Source organism: Macaca fascicularis, chromosome 6 (assembly GCF_037993035.2).
Source record: "Macaca fascicularis isolate 582-1 chromosome 6, T2T-MFA8v1.1".
NCBI lineage: Eukaryota > Metazoa > Chordata > Mammalia > Primates > Cercopithecidae > Macaca > Macaca fascicularis.
This window is the reverse complement of record NC_088380.1, coordinates 85968795-85989700: the sequence shown is the minus strand read 5'-3', so window position 1 is coordinate 85989700 and position 20906 is coordinate 85968795. Positions and strand designations below refer to the sequence as shown.

The window sequence follows — 20906 nt, the reverse complement described above, 5'->3', positions numbered from 1 at the left end:
GACAGAACTTCCTGGCATTTTAACATTGCTTTAATAATTACATTCCCAAATACAGAGGTAAACATGCTTCTTAGTCATCATTTACATTTATCAATATATCTATAGTCCAGTCCAAAAATAGCAGTTGCTTTACAGATAAATTGTTAATGCTTACTGAGAACTATGGCTCACCATTTATTCCATTATAAAAAAACATAATATTCTGACATATGAGTCTATTTTGGACATACAAAATAGAAGTCATCCTAGAAGCCACCTAATAAAATCCTTAAGGCAAATGAGTGTATTTCAAGGCCTGGTTACCTCAGAAGATCATCATTCTTTGAATATGTTCCTTGGCAATTGAGATCATCTCCTGTTACTGATTCTCAGTTTTATGCTTCAGGGAATTTATGATAGGTTGCTTTTTGTTGAGGGCCTCACTTTCTATAATATTCTACCTGCCCTGGTCTAAGGAAAATACCAGTTAGTGAACTACAAGGCCCTAAGACAAAAATCTTTTCTTCCACTAGTATATTATCACTATTTTTATGACTCTATCATTTTCATAGTTTTAAAAAATGTAATCTGAAGGTGCAACCTGAGGCTCTAAAGGAATGAGGATAGTAAATGGATAAATAAAATATGCTTGGTACCCATCTCTGATACCTCTGCAAAAGGAAGAGGAACTACAGTAATCGAACTTCAAGCAGAACACAAACTTCAATAATATAAAAATTATTGACCAACTTAAAGTCAATGTGTATAGGTAGCTGAATTGTGTGAATCAAAAGACAAAATCTAGGCCATCTCTATTCTATGGAAAATGATTCAAAACTTCATAAATGAAGACATTAGAGACAAAAAAATACAAAGCAATGTTGGCTAGAACACCAGTTACATAGGAAATACTTTCAGATATTTCCCCCTTCTGAGCATTCATCAACAATTTTTACTACTCATTATTAAAAATCAGTATCTAAGTTAACTAGATACTGTTTCCTTTTACTGAGTGGATGAGTGCTGGACATGATTTAAAAAACAAAACTTACACCTTATTTCTCAACTCTAGTCTCTCTAGTCTTCATTAGTCAGTATGTTAATTCAGAATCTTTAAAAAAAACTTAAGTTTAGCAGCTATTTTGCAATAATATATCCACATAATTTTTAACCATTATTATGGTTAATTTTCATCAAAAATTGTCTAACTGAAGTATAGGGCTTGGTTCCCACTTCTATTTATAAATTATTATTTCATGTATAGAAATAAGGCTTCAATAAGGACAATATGCTCCTGTTCATTAAAGTAGATGAATTATTAAATCATATTTTTCATGACTGTTAAATGATATCTCAATTTCTCTAAGAAAAGTCTTCAGTTAAATACAAAAAAACACAAATTGATAAAGTGATATGGTAGTATCAATACCCATTTATGAAAATAAGTGTCACATAAAATAAGATATCCCAAGCCAGCATTGATTATGTTTGCTTCTGTTGAAAATATTCATTTATATGTAGAGGATTTTTTTTTTGAGACAATGTCTTGCTCTCTCGCCCAGGCTGGAGTGCACTGGTGCAATCTCGGCTCCCTGCAGCCTCCGACTCCTGGGTTCAAGCAATTCTCCTGCCTCAGCCTCCCAAGTAGCTGGGATTACAGGCACCTGCCACCATGCCCAGCTAAGTTTTGTATTTTTTTAGTAGAGATGGTGTTTCACCATGTTGGCCAGGCTGGTCTCGAACTCACAGCCTCAAGTGATCCGCCCTCACTCAGCCTCCCGAAGTGCTGGGATTACAGGCATGAGCTGCCACACACTGCCCTATATTTAGAGGATTTTAAATAGATGCAATGTACTTCTGTTGGTCACTGGTAAGGAAAATATCTTGTTTAAAAACTGCCAGTCTCACTTTCATCTCACAAATTCAGAAATGTCACATGCAAAATCATACTATCTACTCTCAATAAATGTCTTATTTAATATGACTAACCTGTAAGAACTACTGTTTTCCAAAGTCAGAACATAACAAAAGCCAGAACATAATCACTTCCTAGCTATTGTCCTTAGGCAAGCTTAACCTTTGTGTCATGTCTCAGTTTCCTCATATATAAAGTGAAGAGAATAAAGATATTAATATCATGAGTTGAAATGAATTAATATATGCAAATCACTTAGTTCAGTATCCATAGTTAGTCCTCCATAAACTTAGGTTGTCTTTATTATAATATTATTATTGCTGTTATTATTATTATAACTATGTTTTTATCCATCTTCACTAATCTTATCCATTTATGTGCCATATTAATATTAATATCTATTGTCATAAGAGTTTTGTGAAGATTAAATAAGATAATAAAGTAACTAGTAAGATAAACTGGTATGTAATAGAAAATCAATAATTGACCATGTTAAGTATTATTTGGGGGGAATTAAAATGTTAATACATGAAGGCATTAATGCTGACATAAATGTGTTTTGTAAGAGAATCTGTTAAAGTCATTGATAAAAAAATGTTAATCTAATATTTCATCAAATGAAAACATTGGGAGCTAGGCAAATAGCACCCTCTAACTCCACAAAATCCCTTCCCTCAAGCTTGATATCCATCCACATATCTACATATCTTTGGTATGGTTGTTCAACTATCTACAAATACAACTAATTTAGAAGAAAAATGTAAAAAAAAAATTTCAGACTTTTGATCATCATATATTTAGGATCAAAAGATGATATATTTTACCTAAACCCTGTTTTGGAATCCCAAGGACAATAGTTAAATAAGAGTTTATCACTCTTCAGTGCAGAGTTGAAGTATGTTTTGATCAGCGATGGTTGAAATGAAAAATAATGTTTTATACAACTGCTTTCAAGATTATAAAACTTATTAAATATCACAAAACTACCAATGATTTTTCATGATAGTCTAGTCTGTAAAATTAGTTAAAGCTAAGTTTGATAATTTGTACAAATTAGGATTATTCCTTGAGTTCTTCTATCATGAGCACAATCAATCCCTTTCACGAAATTTGCTTAAATATTCAATTTTTTTAACTTTTCAGTTCAGGGGGACATGTGCAGGTTTGTTACATAGGTAAACTTGTGTCATGGGAGTTTGTTGTGCAGATTATTGCATCACCCAGATATTAAGCCTATTACCCATTAGTTATTTTTCCTGATCCTCTCCCTCCTCTGACCCTCTACCCTCTGACAGGTTTTTAAAATGTTAGAAGTTCAGCCAGGCACGGTGGCTCAATGCCTGTAATCCTGGCACTTTGGGAGGCCGAGGTGGGCGGATCACCTGAGATCAGGAGTTCAAGACCAGCCTGGCCGACGTGGTGAAATCCCGTTTCTACAAAAATACAAAAATCAGCCAGGCATGATGATGGGTGCCTGTAATCCCAGCTACTCAGTAGGCTGAGGAGGGAGAATCACTTGAACCTGGGAGGCAGAGGTTGCAGAGAGCCAAGATCATACCATAGCAGTCCAGTCTGGGCAACAGAGTGAGACTCTGTCTCAAAAAAAAAAAAAAAAATTGGTAGCAGTTCATTGCATTTTTGAAACAAACAGTAAAGGGCTGTTCCTTATCTAATTACATTCTACTTAAATTGTCATAGTATCTTCTACTGATATCACAAATGTACTATCCATTAAGATAAAACATTAATTCTGAGGTATTTTGTTTTTGGATTTTTGTTTTTATTTTGAGACAGAGTCTTGTTCTGTTGCCCATACTAGACAGAGCGCAGTGGTGTGATCATAGCTCACTGTAATCTCAAACACCCAGGCTTATGCAAACCATCTGTCTCAGCCTCCAGAGTAGCTAGGACTACAGGTGCATGCCACCATGCCCACCTAATTTTTCTTGTTTTTGTGGTGATGCAGTCTTGCTATACTGTCCAGACTGATCTCAAACATCTGGCCTCAAGCAATCCTCCCCTCTTGGCGTAACGAAGTACTGGGATTACAGGTGTGAGCCACCATACCTGGCCATCTGAGGTATTTTTAAATGAAAAACTAAAAAAATTCAAATTGCCATACCTCTAATCATATTACTGACTAAATAAAAGTTACAAACAAATCTATGATGAAGAAAGAGAGAACTTAAGAGGAAAACACATCTCTGTCCAGTGTTGATCTAGGAAAGTAAGACATTACATATGTAGTTCAAATGGAATGTTTTAAATGCTCTAATTAGTCTACCACTGTTTTTTAGTGAGAGTCACTCTCAATTGTCTCTGTACCATTCTCTGAGATAACTGGTGGTGGTGGCTGAATAAGGGTTAGTTTCCAGGTTGGAGGCTACTCATTATTCCCAGCATCTAAAGGTAAGAATAGAATATGAAAAGAAAGGAAGTGTTACAGTCACTGCTCTCTTCCTGCTCCTTCATGTTTCTCCATTCACATCCTGCTGCTTCTTGCATAATTATGAGATAACCATAAAAAGATAATTATATGTGTGACATTATTAGTATTAATAAGAGCACTGTACCCTTGTTACATCCAACCAAAACAAGAAGTAAGAAGGGCCCACAGTTTGAATGAGAACACTGAAGTTTACTCAAGGTTACATGACTAATAAGTGGTGAAGAGAACTACAAAACAATTTCTATCTCCAAGTCTAGCACTCTTTCTTCTACTTGTGCTGTTGTTATAATCTGAGTAAATTAGGCAGACTAAATTTACTATGAGTTGCCAAATATTAAAAATAAAACACTGGAGTTGACTGGAAGATGAAGGGTTTATCATCCGATTCCATTCCAGTGACAACTCAGAAACACAAACTACTAAAAACTCCCTGCAAACCTCTTTTTAAACATTGTTGATTTTTCTATGTAAATTGATTGTTGAAAAAAAATGTTATTCTAGTAGAAACTAAACTCTTTTAGAATTCAGCCTGGGCACAGTGGCTCATGCCTGTAATCTCAGCACTTTGGGAAGCTGAGGAGAGAGGATCACTTGAGGCCAGGACTTTCAAACAAGCCTGGGCAACAGAGCAAGACCCAAATCTCTAAAAAAAATTCTTAACTTAGCTAGCCATTGTGGTGCATGCCTGTAGTCCCAGCTACTTGGGAGGCAGAGGTGAGAGGATCACTTGAGCCCAGGAATTAGATGATTCAGTAAGCTATTACTGTGCCACTGCACTCCAGCATGGGAGACAGAGTAAGACCCTGTGTGTAAAAAAAAAAACGGGGGGCGGGGGGTATGTGTGTATATGTATACATATATATATACATGTATACACATACACCCATACTTTTTATAATATACTATATTATATATATTGTATATATAATAATATGTAATAATAATCAATTCTAAGTAATTCACTAGATTATCCAATTTATATCAAAATACAGAGGTATCTGATTTCTTAAGTGAGCTAGTTCTGTGGGTAATTAAACCTGAAGGTTTAGTCAAATAATAGATATTCACTGAGTCACCTTACTTCCATGGGGTTTACAATCTAAGGAAGCAATCTGGCTTTTAAAACAATAAGCATGAATCTGAGGAGTACTAAGAAGGAGAGATAAAGAACATATACTTTTGAAGCAAATTCCTGAAGAGAAAGAACAAGAATAAATGTAAATAAAAAGAAAAAAAATATTCTAAGAAAATCTTATGTGTTTGGAAGGGGGGAAATTATTTCTAGGCCTTATGTGAGTATTACATGTTTGTATATGTATATGTAACCTTTCAAATACTGTTTCTGCTACAGAGAGGTAGGGAAGCTGGGAGATACACAAAGATGGGGTACTAGACCGTCTTGTTCTTTTTTTTTTTTTTTTTTTTGAGATGGAGCCTTGCTGTGTTGCCCCGGCTGGAGGACAGTGGCACGATCTCGGCTCACAGCAAGCTCCGCCTCCCGGGTTCACGCCATTCTCCTGCCTCAACCTCCAGAGTAGCTGGGACTACAGGCGCCCGCCACCACGCCCGGCTAATTTTTTGTATTTTTAGTAGAGATGGGGTTTCACCATGTTGGCCAGGATAGTCTCGATCTTCTGACCTCGTGATCCGCCCACCTCGGCCTCCCAAAGTGCTGGGATTACAGGCGTGAGCCACCGCGCCCAGCCTGGGCTGTCTTGTTCTAAACTTTAAAATCTTCTGCTCTTATCCGGGAAAAAAAGAGAGGGATGCCTACCAGAGCTACAGCAGTAACGGAAACTTACAAGGATGGATGGTGACTCCAAATGAAATCACTGGATCAAGCAAAAATAACCCTAGGGATTTCAAGAGAGTGAAAGAAAAGAGTTACAGGTTTCACTCTTTGAAGAGATAAATTTTAAAAAGAATCATAATTTAAAATTGTAGTAGTCGATGGATAGTTTGAAGAATGTTAACCATACTTGGATTCTATTGTTTATACCACATAATCTACCTTTTTTTTTTTTTTTTTTGAGACGGAGTCTCGCTCTGTCACCCAGGCTGGAGTGCAATGGCCGGATCTCAGCTCACTGCAAGCTCCGCCTCCCGGGTTTACGCCATTCTCCTGCCTCAGCCTCCCGAGTAGCTGGGACTACAGGCGCCCACCACCACGCCTGGCTAGTTTTTTGTATTTTTTTTTTTAGTAGAGACAGGGTTTCACCGTGTTAGCCAGGATGGTCTCGATCTCCTGACCGCGTGATCCGCCCGTCTCGGCCTCCCAAAGTGCTGGGATTACAGGCTTGAGCCACCGCGCCCGGCCTAATCTACCTTTTTTTAACTTAACATGAACTTTTTTTTTTTTCCAAGACAAGGTCTCACTCTGTCACCCACCAATGATGTAATCTCAGCTCACTGCAACCTCCACCTCCCAGGCTCAGTTCTCCTGTCTCAGCCTCCCGAGCAGCTAGGACCATAGGCGCATGCCCCCACACCTGGCTAAATTTTGTATTTTTAGTAGAGATGGGGTTTCACTGTGTTGACCAGGCTGGTCTTTAACTCCTAAGCTCAGGTGATCCGCCTGCCTCGGCCTCTCAAAGTACTAGTATTACAGGCATTGAGCCACTGTGCCCGGCCTACATGAACATTTAACCTGTGTAATTAAACAGTCACCGAGAATATCATTTTTAATAACTGCATCCATCTAGAGATGTGCCATAATTAACCAATCCATTACTATTGTATATTCCATTATTTTCATTTTTCCTATTATAAATAAGAGTGAAATGAATATACTTGCAGGTAAATCTTTGTGTACTCAAATATTTTATGAGTACTTGTATGCAATTTACTTTGATTAAAATTATTGCATCAAAAAATAAGATGTATAAATAGAGGGATCAACATAAAATAAAGCAAGCACAGCAAAATGTTAATGGTAGACTTTGGGTGGTTTAAGTATATAGATATTCACTGCAAAATTCTTTCAACTTTTCCATATGTTTCAAATTTATTGGGAAATGTTGGAAATGAAAAATGTTGAAAAAAATTACATTTTATGAGGCTAAATTCCTAGAATTGGACTAGATTATTCATAGTATGTGCACATCTTTAAACTTTGTGAAGTTAAAACATCAACCAGAAAGTGTCAGTTCCCTCACACTGTCAACACCACTTTTTAGTGCTTTTCAAATCTCTGCCAACTTGTTAGGCAAAAACTAGTAATTCATTTTTTAAATCATCATTTCTATGTTAATTTTTAAAACTTTTTTTAAGTTAATATATAATGAATTGAAAAGCTTCCTAATATGCTTGGCTTCAAATTTGATGTTGGTTATTGGAACCATGAAGCAGTAATCAAGATTCAAGCACCCATCTGGGGGCACTTAGCTTATTACCAAGCACAATACTCTCAAGAATAACTTGCAAACCAAATTATAAATAGGTGAAAGTTACTTGCAGGCCAGCATCATATACAGGCAAGGGGGCTGATGTCTGATTGGCAAATGGGCCTGATTTAACATGTTCTGGGAAACAGTTCTTCCTGCACAAAAAAAAAGTCACCTCTTTCATTTTCCCAGGATGCTCAGAATTCAAACACTAGTGATTTCTTCTTTTGTGTTGAAATAATTAGGTCCTCACCAATCCTCTTTGAAAAGTCAAGTATTCTATTTCAATATGAGTGCCATATAATTGTGGTGCTTCCATAGGATGGAATGGAATGGAGTCACTATAGAGAACTATGGAAATCTGCATGTACTGACATGGAAAGATGTCCGTGATATACTTGTTCATTGAAAAAAAAAAAAAAAACAAGTATGTATATGTGTGTACATGATAGAAATATGTGAAAGGATACTTACTAAAATGTTACCAGTGGTAAACTACTGAAGGACATATGGGACATTTTAAAATCCTTTTTATATATTTCTCTATTATTTATTTTTATAATGGGCATATACAATTTTTACAAGAAATACAATAAGGTTGTTTGCATTTCAATAAAAAGAAAATTGAAAATATCTCAGAAAACCATTCATTCATTAGTACCATAATAAAATTTGGTTTAGCAAGATTTTCAAGTCAAGGTTAAAGTCTCCTAAGGAATAAGATCCAGATTCAACATATTTTCAAGGGAAAAGGGAATAAAGGCAGAGCAGGCAAAAAGGTCTCCAATCAAGTATTAAGCAGCCTGGGGCTAGGGCTATATTATCTTCAGGGAATTTTACTTGGAAAAAAAAAATAAATAGACAACAGAGGCATCTGTGGTATTCAGGTCCAAGAGAAACCAAAAGTATGACGGCTCACTACAATCTGGAGTCAGAGTGGATCTTCTATAACTTTACCACAATTCTTGCTTTCAGTATTACATAGGAAAATACCTCCTTCTCCTGCTACAACAGGCCCAGGATCCAATGGCAATTGGATATCTCTCCAATGGGAAGAAGTTTAAAGTTTTTAAAATATTTACTTAACAGAATTAAAGTATTTTATTTCAATATGAGTGCGATATAATTGTGGTGCTTCCATAGGATGGAATGCAATGGATTCATTAAAGCATACATTTTTAAATGTATACTTTATGGAGACTGAAAAGAAGAGCGTGACACATTAAACTACTCACCTCCATGGGAGGACATGTCTGTCCATGGGTAGATGCTCCTGGATGTGACATCACAGACCCACTCTTAATTTGAAAGTGTATTTTGCACATGTAGCCATCAGAACAGTCCTGTGTTTCACCACCAAAAAATATATAAGAAAAAGTCAATTATTTTAAGAATTCATCATTTTAACAACCACGTCCCATAAGTTCCAAACTGATCAGTGAAAAACTAAATGTACTAAATGAGATGAGACTATATGGATAAAGAGACTAGCCCAACACCCTGCACATAGTAAGTACTCAATAAATGCAAGTTTTATTCTCCTACCTTTCTTATTTATTAATGATGTTTCCCCCTCCTAGATTAAATCTTTCCCTTTTTTCCCTCACTAGTCCATAGCACCAAGATCACAGAACAAAAATGAAGCTTATAGAAATAGCTTGTCACATAATTAATATTGATTTTCATGGCCTACCCATAGAGAACAATTTCAGGACTTGCAATAGATCTCAAAGCTGCAAGACAGCTTCCATTTCAATTTCTTTCTCACGGCAAGATCTCTATGAAAATGTCCCAGAAAGGTAATTATGCATCTCAGCAACTGCCTGAGCACCTCCAGGAACTTGGGCTTGTTACTCCCTTACATAGCGGCCATTTCCATTTTAGTGCATTGTACATTAAGAAAGTTTTGTCCTGTATTTCACATCCTTTAACTTTAACTTACTTAGTTCTGCCCTCTGAAGTCTAATCCCTTTTCCACACAGCTGTTCTTCCAAGAGCTGAAGAAATGACAACCATATGCAAATACTCCTTACAAGATATGGCTTCTGAGCCCTTTACCAGTATTTGTCTCCTGCTTCTTGTACTTGCTCTTAAATACACTAATGAATGATGTTCATCTAATTGTGGCCAGTTCCATTTTTTTAAGGTAACACTTGTTTGAATTCAATAAAATCATGTGTAAGAATATAATACCTCCCCAAGCACAAACATACATGCCAATAAATATTAATTCCCCACCAAATTGTCACACCAACATTTACATTTTAATAGCATTAAAATAACAATAAGGACTAAGGGGTTAATCTTCCTATAAGAAGAGGGAAATTTGGATGCAGTGACACAAACAGGGAAGAAAGCCATGTGAAGATGAAGACTGGAGCCACCGCTCCAGTCTTCTAGCATCTAGGAGCTAAAGAATGCCAAGGATTGCCATCAGCCACTGGAAGCTAGAAGCAGTAAGGAATGGTCCTTCCCTAGAGCCTCTGGTGGGAGCAGGACCCTGCCAACATCTTGATTTCAGACTTCTTACCTCCAGAACTGTGAGAGAATAAATTTCTGTTACTTTAAGTCTGTGGTACCTTGTTACAACATACCTAGGAAACTAATACAGTAACTCTATTTTTTGAGACACTTGGCAGCACCTTAAGAATGCCTCCCAGTAAGTTGTGCTGACTAACTGCCAGCTCTCACTCATGGGGCTGCACTGGCTAGTTGTTGTCAGCACCAGTTTTGATTGGTTGGATCCAACTCATTCTGATTGGTTGATGCCTCTGTCACAGGTTGTTAAATATTTTTAATATCATTCCCGCCTGGAAAGTAGGCCATCAGATATCCAATACTGTCATTTTTAATTATTTCATTAAGGATATCCATTTTGTAGATGGAATTACTGTTTTAAATTCCAGCTCTCCACTATCTCACCACAAAGCAGATCCTGTAATGGTCTTCCACCATTGAAATCTTTGTATTTAGAAAAATGTAAATTTAACATTGGCTTAAACTGAGAAAGATATATGTAGTGACTGTTGTCATTGCCACTTTCACATCAAACATCAATTCTTCCTTCTTTTGGAGCAGTACTAATTGCTCCTCTAAGGAACCATTTCCTGATTGAGAAGGGAATGGTTCCTTAGAGGAGCATTGGCTACTGTTCCACTAATTACAGCTCCAGGGATAGACACAGGTCTCCAATCTTGCCAATCAGTACTGCTGGCCCCAGAGACTCTGGAGGACAAATGATCTACAATCACAGCCGATGGGATGAAATTCGGGATTTGGTTTGGGGGGTTTGGGAAAGATGGCTGTTCTCTTTTCCACTAGGTTTGAGCCAGACAGACCACAAAAAAAGAAAAAGAAAAAAAAAAAAAAAAACTGGCAGGCATCATGTAATTCCTCCGCAACTCAGAGGAAAGCAAGACCATGAGATGCAGAGAAACCAGATTCTGACTACATTATTTATACCAACCATATCTGAAACTAGTTCTACCTCAGATTTTTCAATTACATGTCCCCAAAACGTCCCTTCTTTGCTTCACCCAATGGGTTGGGTTTTCTGTCACTTGCAACCAAAATAATTTTGCTATTTAGTAACATAAATTGTATTTAACAGCTTAAAAATAGAAGATTTCTATTGTATTGTCAATCTCACTGTGATAGATAATCAATAGTTGATTATATAAAAGATTTACCATATACAGTTATGCATCACTTAACAGCAGGAATACCTTCTGAGAAATATCATTGGGCTATTTTATCATTGTACAAACATCATAGACTGTGCTTACACAAACCCAAATGGTATGGCCTCCTACACAGGTAGGCTATATGACATAGTTGCTTGCTCCTAGGCTGCAAACCTGTACAGCATGTTACTGTATTAATTGCAGGCAATTGTAACAAAATGGTAAGTGTTTCTGTATCTAAGCATATCTAAACAAAGAAAATGTACAGCAAAAATACAGTATTATAATCTTATGGGAACATTGTACATGTGCTCTGCCCTTGACCAAAATGTCACTATGCAGCATGACTATACAGTAAAACTATAATAGCACCTGTTTGTGAGAAAAATTACTCAAAGTCTGCAATTTCAAAATGATCTAGCCACAGAGATAAAAACCGAAACTCTCAGGATATTCAGAGAACACAGAGCTGCACTGTGTGTACTAAATATAATTCATTAAATGAGGGTAACTGCTCTATTTTTTATTTTTCTATACCTGAGCCCTGATCACACAACCTCCTCTTAAGAGAACATAAAATTTAGTAAAATTCTAATTAGAATGCAAAATACATCTCCTTTGACATTAAAAGAGGTGAGTCAAAAATTCTTGTGTACCTATGTTATAAAATCTAAATAATCTGGTGTCTTTCCCAATGAGTTAAGATAAAGGATATGTCACTTTCAATATTGCTTATAATTTGAGGAATTTACTTACATTTTAGGTAATTTCTAAAACCATTTTTTATTATCGATAGGGAGGTACACTGGGTTTTTTGCTCTATATTCGGTAGTGGTGATTTTTTTTTCAGTATCAATCTTTTCAGTCAAGATTAGCCTTGAAAAATTAAATACAGAGTTTTTTGGATTTTGATTTCCCTTTAAACACTTCCACAGAACTAGGTCTTTCTCCTACTTTGTTTTAATTTAAGGCAGAAAAATATGTTTTGTTCTTCACTGTTGAAGGATGCTTTTTTAGAGACAAGGAAACTCAAAAGCATGAGGACCACCACTCTGTGTCAGCCCTGCAGTCATCTAGCCCAGTAAACGATGTTAACTCAAATTTCCCCTTGGCAATGAAGTTTTCCTGACCGTTTCACTTAACACTCCTCTCTAGTTTCCCTGCATTCTTTTTGTACTTATCATAGCTTACACTTGAACATTTAACTCTTCTTTAATTTTTTTAACATTTGTTAGTTTTATTTCTCCCACTAGATCATAAGCTCAGGGCCTAGGCCTCCATTCTCTAAAGGATGACAGGGTCTTTATAGGATCCAGATTCCATTCCACGTAAAAACCTGATCCAGATAGAGTCTGAAAACATCCTGGACAAGCATGAGAGGATTTAAGAACAAAGGGAACCTTCAAGTTTATCCAATTCAAGCCTCTCATTTTAGAGATAAGAGGGTGAAGAACTAAAGCACTTCTAAGAAACTTATCTTACACTAATTAGTTGGAGGCAGAGCAGGAAGTGGAAAGCGGATCTCTTGACCTGAGTATTCTTTCTAGTACACTAAGCAAATTCTGCAAGGAGCAGGACCATGGCTTATTGACTCTCGTGGACTGGTGTGGGCCAGTGCTTTGCACTTTAAATAACAAACTCAAGCCACTCAAGTGTGGTCTGGGGACCAGTCACAGCATGAGCTGTGAGCTTATTAAGACAGACATGCAGAATTTCAAGCCCCACCCCAGACCTCCTGATTCGGCATTTAAAACATAATCTCTAAAAAGAGCCCGCATTGCCAAGACAATCCTAAGCCAAAAGAACAAAGCTGGAGGCATCACGCTACCTAACTTCAAACTATACTACAAGGCTACAGTAACCAAAACAGCATGGTACTGGTACCAAAACAGAGATATAGACCAATGGAACAGAACAGAGTTCTCAGAAATAATATCACACATCTACAACCATCTGATCTTTGACAAACCTGACAAAAACAAGAAATGGAGAAAGAATTTCTTATTTAATAAACAGTGCTGGGAAAACTGGCTAGTCATAAGTAGAAAGCTGAAACTGGATCCCTTCCTTATACCTTACACAAAAATTAATTCAAGATGGATTAGAGACTTAAATGTCAGACCTAAAGCCATAAAAACCCTAGAAGAAAACCTAGGCAATACCATTCAGGCCATAGGCATGGGCAAGGACTTCATGTCTAAAACACCAAAAGCAATGGCAACAAAAGCCAAAATTGACAAATGGGATCTAATTAAACTAAAGAGCTTCTGCACAGCAAAAGAAACTACCATCAGAGTGAACAGGCAACCTACAGAATGGGAGAAAATGTTTGCAATCTACTCATCTGACAGAGGGCTAATATCTAGAACCTACAAAGAACTCAAACAAATTTACAAGAAAAAAACAACCCCATCAAAAAGTGGGCAAAGGATATGAACAGACATTTCTCAAAAGAAGATATTTATGCAGCCAACAGACACATGAAAAAATGCTCATCATCACTAGCCATCAGAGAAATGCAAATCAAAACCACACTGAGATACCGTCTCACACCGGTTAGAATGGCGATCATTAAAAAGTCAGGAAACAACAGGTGCTGGAGAGGATGTGGAGAAATAGGAACACTGTTACACTGTTGGTGGGACTGTAAACTAGTTCAACCATTGTGGAAGACAGTGTGGCAATTCCTCAAGGATCTAGAACTAGAAATACCATTTGACCCAGCCATCCCATTACTGGGGATATACCCAAAGGATTATAAAGCATGCTGCTATAAAGACACATGCACACGTATGTTTATTAAGGCACTCTTCACAATAGCAAAGACTTGGAACCAACCCAAATGTCCATCAATGACAGACTGGATTAAGAAAATGTGGCACATATACACCATGGAATACTATGCAGCCATAAAAAAGGATGAGTTCATGTCCCTTGTAGGGACATGGATGCAGCTGGAAACCATCATTCTCAGCAAACTATCACAAGAACAGAAAACTAAACCCACATGTTCTCACTCATAGGTGGGAACTGAACAATGAGAACACTTGGACACAGGAAGGGAAGTATCACACACCGGGGCCTGTTGTGGGGTGGGCGGAGCAGGGTGGGATAGCATTAGGAGATATACGTAATATAAATGACAAGTTAATGGGTGCAGCACACCAACAATGCACATGTATACATATGTAACAAACCTGCACATTGTGCACATGTACCCTAGAACATAAAGTATAATTAAAAAAAAAAAAAAGCCCGCCAAATTCTAATCAAACTGAAAAAAAAAAAAAAAAAATCCCTAGGTGATTTGTATGCACATTTTGGAAGCACTGAGGCACGTACTGCAATCCCTGACTCAAAGAGACAGCAAAATGACTGCATGAACAATAGTCTCAATCCGAGCTGCACATTAGAACCACCTGTGGAGTTTTCAAAATGTTGTTGCTGGTGTCTCACCTCAGATCAATTAAGTCAGAATCTACCTAGCAGATTCCAGCACAGTAGCCAGAGTTGAGAACCACTGCACTCAATTCCTTGGAGCCCCTCTTTTGTACTCAATAAACAGAGTCAATGAGGTAATCTACAGCTACCTCAGGAGAGAAGTCCACAAGCAACTCAAGTCCTTCATGAACACCATAGCTCACCTGGAGTTCTCCAAATGCTAAAATCACTTCTGTTAATGCTCTCTTCTTGGAGCTTTGACCATGCTGAGACTGCCTTTGAAGTGGTCTTTACTACTGCCCCAAAAACTAACTTCTGGCAGCTTGGCCAGTCTTGACCTGCCCTGTGAAATTGCCAGTAGTCTTGTAACTTAAAATTGTTCCATGTCCAGCTACACTTCAGCTATTAGGACTCCTTGCTGTCCATTCACTACAAAGCATGATGCTTCACTCTGTCACTGCAGAAGAGAAATTAATAAGAAATTTCCAGCTGTTATAACCCAGACAACACTAACTATAAAGAGAATACTTCCTCACAGCCAAAACTCTTCCAGTTATCTAAATAGAATGCCCTTCACCTAAGACCAAAATAAGAAATATTTAAATGAGAAAAAAAAAAAACCTAAATGTGCTAGATGAAAATACAGGAGAACACATTTTTTAAAAATATGATAAAAACCCAGAAGCCATAAAAGACTGGTAAATTCTACTGCATGCAAATAAACTCAACACCATAAAGTCAAAAGACATATCAAAATGTGAAAAAGGATTTGTAGCTCGTATCATAGAAAATAACTAATTTTTTCAATATAAAATAGCTTTATTTTCCTCAAAATATAAATAGTTCCACCAAATCAACAGGAAGGGGTCCAACAGCCCAACAGGAAAATGAGCAAAGGATATATAGATAGTTTACTGAAGAGGAAATACACGTAGATAAAAATATGTTCAATGTTAGCCATAAGAAAAATGCAAATTAAAAACTGTGATAACATTTTTTACCTATCAGATTGGCAAAGATCAAAAAGTATGAAAGGGACTATATAGACAAAGACATGGATAAAACAAGCAGGCACTCTCATACATTGCTGGGGCAGGGGAGTTTAAATTAGCATAAGATCCCTGAACAGCAGGTTGGCAAAAACTATCAAAATTTAAAATGCACACAACTTGGACCTAGAAATGTTACTTCCAAGAATTTACCTTATAGATATAGTCACATATGTAGTAAATAAAATTCATACAAATGATTATTAACATATTATTTTAATAGTATAAGGTTGGAAACAACCTAAATTTTCATCAGTGACATTATTTTATATACAAATAATGGGATAGTATGTAACCACAAAAAATAATGAATGAGTTCTGTAAATGTTAAGTAATGACCAAGACAGACCATTAAGTTATTTTTTAAAGTGCAGAACAGTATGAATATATGTATGCTACCATATGCTTAAATGTAAGTGTAAGCATATGGTACATGCTGCGTGTATACTGAATGTATCTGGAAAGACACTCAAGACCATGGTATCGGTGGCAAACTCTAAAGGTTTGAGTAAGAAAAGTGGAAGGGTTAGAAAGGACACTTAACTTTTTAATGTAAAACCCCTTTTGCGCCTATAAATACATGAATAATGGCACTTCATTTTAAACAAATAATTAATTGCCCTTTGCACATATGCCTCCAGCCCACCACATTGCCAGAGTAGATTCCAATCTTGAACTTTTAAGGAGAAAATGTCCTATGGGTCTTATAGAATGCAAGAGAGACAAGCAAGTTTTCTAGTGTAGTGCCGATTGCATTTTGGATGGAGATCTAAAGATTTCCTGATAGAACACGTTTGGGTCTGTTTTAGTACAAGCTGTCATAGGGCTATTCCACCCAGCAAGCTACGTTATGCCTGCTGGAATCCAGCTAACAAAGTAATTATAGGGCTTCTGTTGCTGAGTTTAACAAGATCTTCTCTAGACACATCTAAAAGAAAATCGGTGGTTATCTAAGGGTCTCAGCTCTACTTCAGAATAAGGCATTTCATACACGACTTCAACTCAAGTTACCTGCCCGGAATGATCAACTGCAGGAAGGGCTTGACAAGTCCATTAAGGAGGAAGACAACTGAAGTTTCTAGGTCAATGCCAGCACTGATCAAACAAGGCCTTCAAGGTCAGTGGAGCCCTGAGGAATAGGTCAAACCTAGGCCACAGATCTCAAGTGACTATTCTTTGCTGCTGTAGAAGATCAAACCAATACTATCAGTAGCTGCTCAAAACTTATTAACCTTGGGGTAAAAAGAAGAAAGTAAAAACTACTGCTAAGTAGCAAAGTTTACACTAGATAGGTCGGACATTAAACCAATATCCATCCATTTGTTAAAGGCAAAGGTAAGTAATGCAGGCAAGGAACTGTTATGGATGTAGAAGATCCTCCAGAACACAATGCTGAATGTGTTAATACGACTCCTCCCCACACCAAACATCCACCCAATCCCGGTAACACTGACTTCAGTTTCTCATAGTGTTACACCTTCAGATGCATGACAGGATCCTGGCTAGGGTGAACTCTGATGCCTCTGGTTATGTTACATACAAAGGTAAGTTTGTACAAAGAGTGACCAGCTGTAGTCAAAGTGATTCATCAGTAACTGCTAGCCTCCGGCTCATTTAGACAAAAACTCAAGAATGAAAGAAAATAAGGAGATAATACATTCGATCTTTGATAAAGAAATTTGCACATCTTTAATTTTCCCTTGGTCCTGTAGTATTTTGGGATTTATTAAACATGACACCATCATTAATTAAATAGTCCATCCACACCTCAGAACTTCCTGGGGGAAAGGGCTGGAGATACATCTCAGATACTAAATTCCACTTAAGGAAGCTGAGCCTATCCTTCTGGGAAAGAATTAAGCCTTCTGGATGTGTTCAGTCCAATAGAGGCTAGTACCCCCTGATTCACCGTCTCCATGGTATAATCCACAATTATTACTTTCACTTGTGTGACCTAATTTGTGAATCCCTACTGAACACATTTGTTAACTAGCTGGGAATTAAACCACAGAAAAACACTGTGACACTTGATTCTCTATTGGTGGTTTTCTGACTGTGCACAGTTTAAAAGAGCTTTTTTAGTGTGGTCATGGTATGAAACTAAAAGAGAGTTCATAGAATTGTTTTTTTAAGACCTAGGGTCTTACTCTGTCACCCAGGCTAGAGAGCAGCGGCATGATTACAGCTCACTGTAGCTTCCAACTCCTGAGCCCAGGCCATCTTCCTGCCTCAGTCTCTTAAGTAGGTAGGACTATAGGCACATGCTGCCACATCTGGCTGATTTTTTCTTTTTTCTTTTTTCTTTTTTTTGTAGAGATGGGGTCTTGCTATGTTGCCTAGGCTGGTCTCAAACTCCTGGCCTCAAACAATCCTCCTGCCTCAACTTCCCAAAGTGCTGGGATTACAGGTGTAAGCCACCACACCCAGCCAAAAATTTGTAGGATTCTGACTTGAAATAGTCTCTATCAATCAGCAGTGTGACAGAGGATTATACCACCTTCAAAGGATTATATCATCTATTATAGAGAATTATACCCCCTATTACACTACTTATTTCTGCAATGAATCCTGTTTGTATAAACAGACTCATTATATACTTTATTAGGTTTAAATTTATAATCAACCTATAAACAAAGCACAGAGGACTAAATTATAGTTACTGAATAGAATCTAAATATTATAAATCTTGATGATGTAAAAATAATAATATAATCAAAAATCAGAAAGAAGAATAGGAAGGAATGTGGGAGGCAGAAGTAATACACAGAATTCTTGTATTATAGCAGGAATCAATAGTTATTGTCCAAAGATGAGAAATCAGGAAGGAGAAATATATTACTTAAAGTTACGGGGGTAACCATGAGAATAACTGAAGGATTATTCATAATCAATAGGGGTTCCATTAAACAAATTAAAATCATCCATACAATGGAATACTACATAGCTATTATAAATAATAAGGTAATTCTGTATATGCTCACAAAGAAAGATGTCAATGATATGTTAGGTGGAAAAAGTCAGTTACAGAACAACGATGCCATTTATATAAACACATATAAATATGTATAAATATATTTATATGTGCATAGAAAACAAACTACAGAATTGGGTCAGAGGAGAAGGAGGGAAAGATTTTTCATCTTTACGTATCTATGTATTATTAAAAATTTTTAAATGAAATCATGTGTTATTTTTTCTTGTGGAAATAAAATAAAGACCCAATCCACGAAAGAAAAAGTAACAGTGCACTAGGGAGACAGATCTAAACCAGGAGTAAGAAAACTTCATTAAAACTTTCCGTTCACTCTGTGATAAATATGATTCTAAGAACCATGAAGTGTTAAACTAATTTTTCTTTTTATTGTCTTTCCTTTTTGAACTCACTCTGTAGTTACTAACCCAAAATGGGGCCCATACTTCTTTCTTAGGTTACTACCTAATTACAGCACACCTTCACTCTGTTTTTCAAGTAAACATTTTTTGATGCCACTTAGGGCTTTCCATTTTCAATGCCATTCAATAATGCCACAACTGTGCTCACTTGTATAAGAAGTTACTTTTCTTACAATATTCCTACTCCCTTTTCCTGGAAGCTCTCAAACCTACTAAGTCCCCCTTCTTTTCACCTCCAGCACCTTCCTGACTTCCTAGATGAGTAGTATAACACAGCTTCACCATCCCTGTAATGCAGGTCAGAGCACAGCAAGGACAGAGGCCCCAAGGAATAAGTGGCAGAAAAAATCAGCCACTTGTCAGGCTAGAAAAGAAGGTTACAGAGGGGAATTTGGTGACCTGATGTGGGGAGAAGCACACATGCATATGTGTTTACATATTCTTCCACAGCCTGTTTATCAAACACAAGTTTTTAAAGAATGATTACAGTTTAAACGATGCTAAGTCTCTTCCCCTTCTTAGAGCCAAAGCATCAAAAGTAAGTTTAAACATACTAGTTCTGTTTTCCTTATTAATTACTTTAACAGATATCTCCACAATGTTAGGTTTCACTGTTAAGCATTTTCTTTTCCCTTTTTCATTTTTTAATAATAGTTTGTTGTCGAGTTTTCCAACTTGCCCATTTTGAGTTTTCAATTTTCAGTTCATAGACGTGAGACCATCATATGTGCCCTCATACTTTTTATTAAACAATTTGGTTTTGGCTCTCAGAATGTTCCTGCTTATTTGTGCAAGGGGAATGGCCAACGGATATTATAACTGATTGGAGGGGACATGGGAGGCCTGCTGTCGAAAGCTATTTTTTTCTCTCTTTGTTCCTGCTTCCAATTTAAGTTTGGAGACATTTTGCTATATTATGTTTGTTCACTGAATTGTTCTTAAAGGCTTAGTTTTGCTTTTCCAATATTGTAGATAAAATTTTTTTAAAAAAGTACAGATGACCTAAATAATGGCCTTCTTCATCTTGATTTCTGGATTTAAAGTTACTCCCAATCTTATTCCTTTCATAAATTGTTTTTTAAACCATTGGCTGTTTTATGAAAATTACTCAAGAGAATTAAGAGATTAAAGTAATTTTATACTTTATTAAATAGAAAGAAATTTGATAGTACTGATGGTAGAAAAATTATTAGGGTAGCAAGCTGTCACTCTGATTTCAAAGCATTACCCTTGCAAAGCAATACAAATAATTTATTAACTTTCTCAGTTTTTAGTGAAATGAAAGATGCCTGAGCTTAAGCAGTTTAACTCCTCGGAAAAGGATCCTGCTACAGGGTCAAGAGAAGAACAGGGGAAGTGAGAAAGGCCTCCCTGGAATGGGCTGTACAAAGTACCACAAAGTGGTGGCTTAAAACAACAAACGTTTGCTTTCTCACAGCTCTGGAGGCTAGAAATTGGAAATCAAGGAGTTGGCAGGGCCATGCTCTCTCTTTAGGCTGTTGCCTCTTCCTAGATTCTGGTTGCTGCCAACTTGGAAACATATTACTCCAGTCTCTGCTTCTGTCTTTACACAGCCTTCTACCCTGTATGTCTGGGTCTCTGTGGCCAAATTTC

The 20906-nt window shown here is 36.9% G+C and overlaps 1 protein-coding gene across 42 annotated transcripts in view; it reads right to left on the bottom strand.

The window, feature by feature from the left end:
• ATG10 (autophagy related 10) overlaps positions 1-20906 on the bottom strand; it is a 305844-nt gene that overhangs the window by 192056 nt on the left and 92882 nt on the right. For 31 of the 42 annotated variants that reach the window (XR_012413822.1, XR_012413821.1, XR_010587430.2 and 28 more), the window contains one exon: positions 8962-9069. The exons of 1 other annotated variant lie outside the window; for it this stretch is intronic. Coding sequence is in view for 32 of the 41 variants with exons in the window: in XM_065546451.2 (XP_065402523.1) it covers positions 8962-9069 (108 nt within the window). In the remaining 9 variants the exon portion in view is untranslated. Of the gene's footprint in view, positions 1-8961; positions 9085-20906 lie in introns of all 42 variants that reach the window. 10 more of the 42 variants (XM_065546465.2, XM_065546463.2, XM_065546467.2 and 7 more) reach the window with 1 other exon arrangement.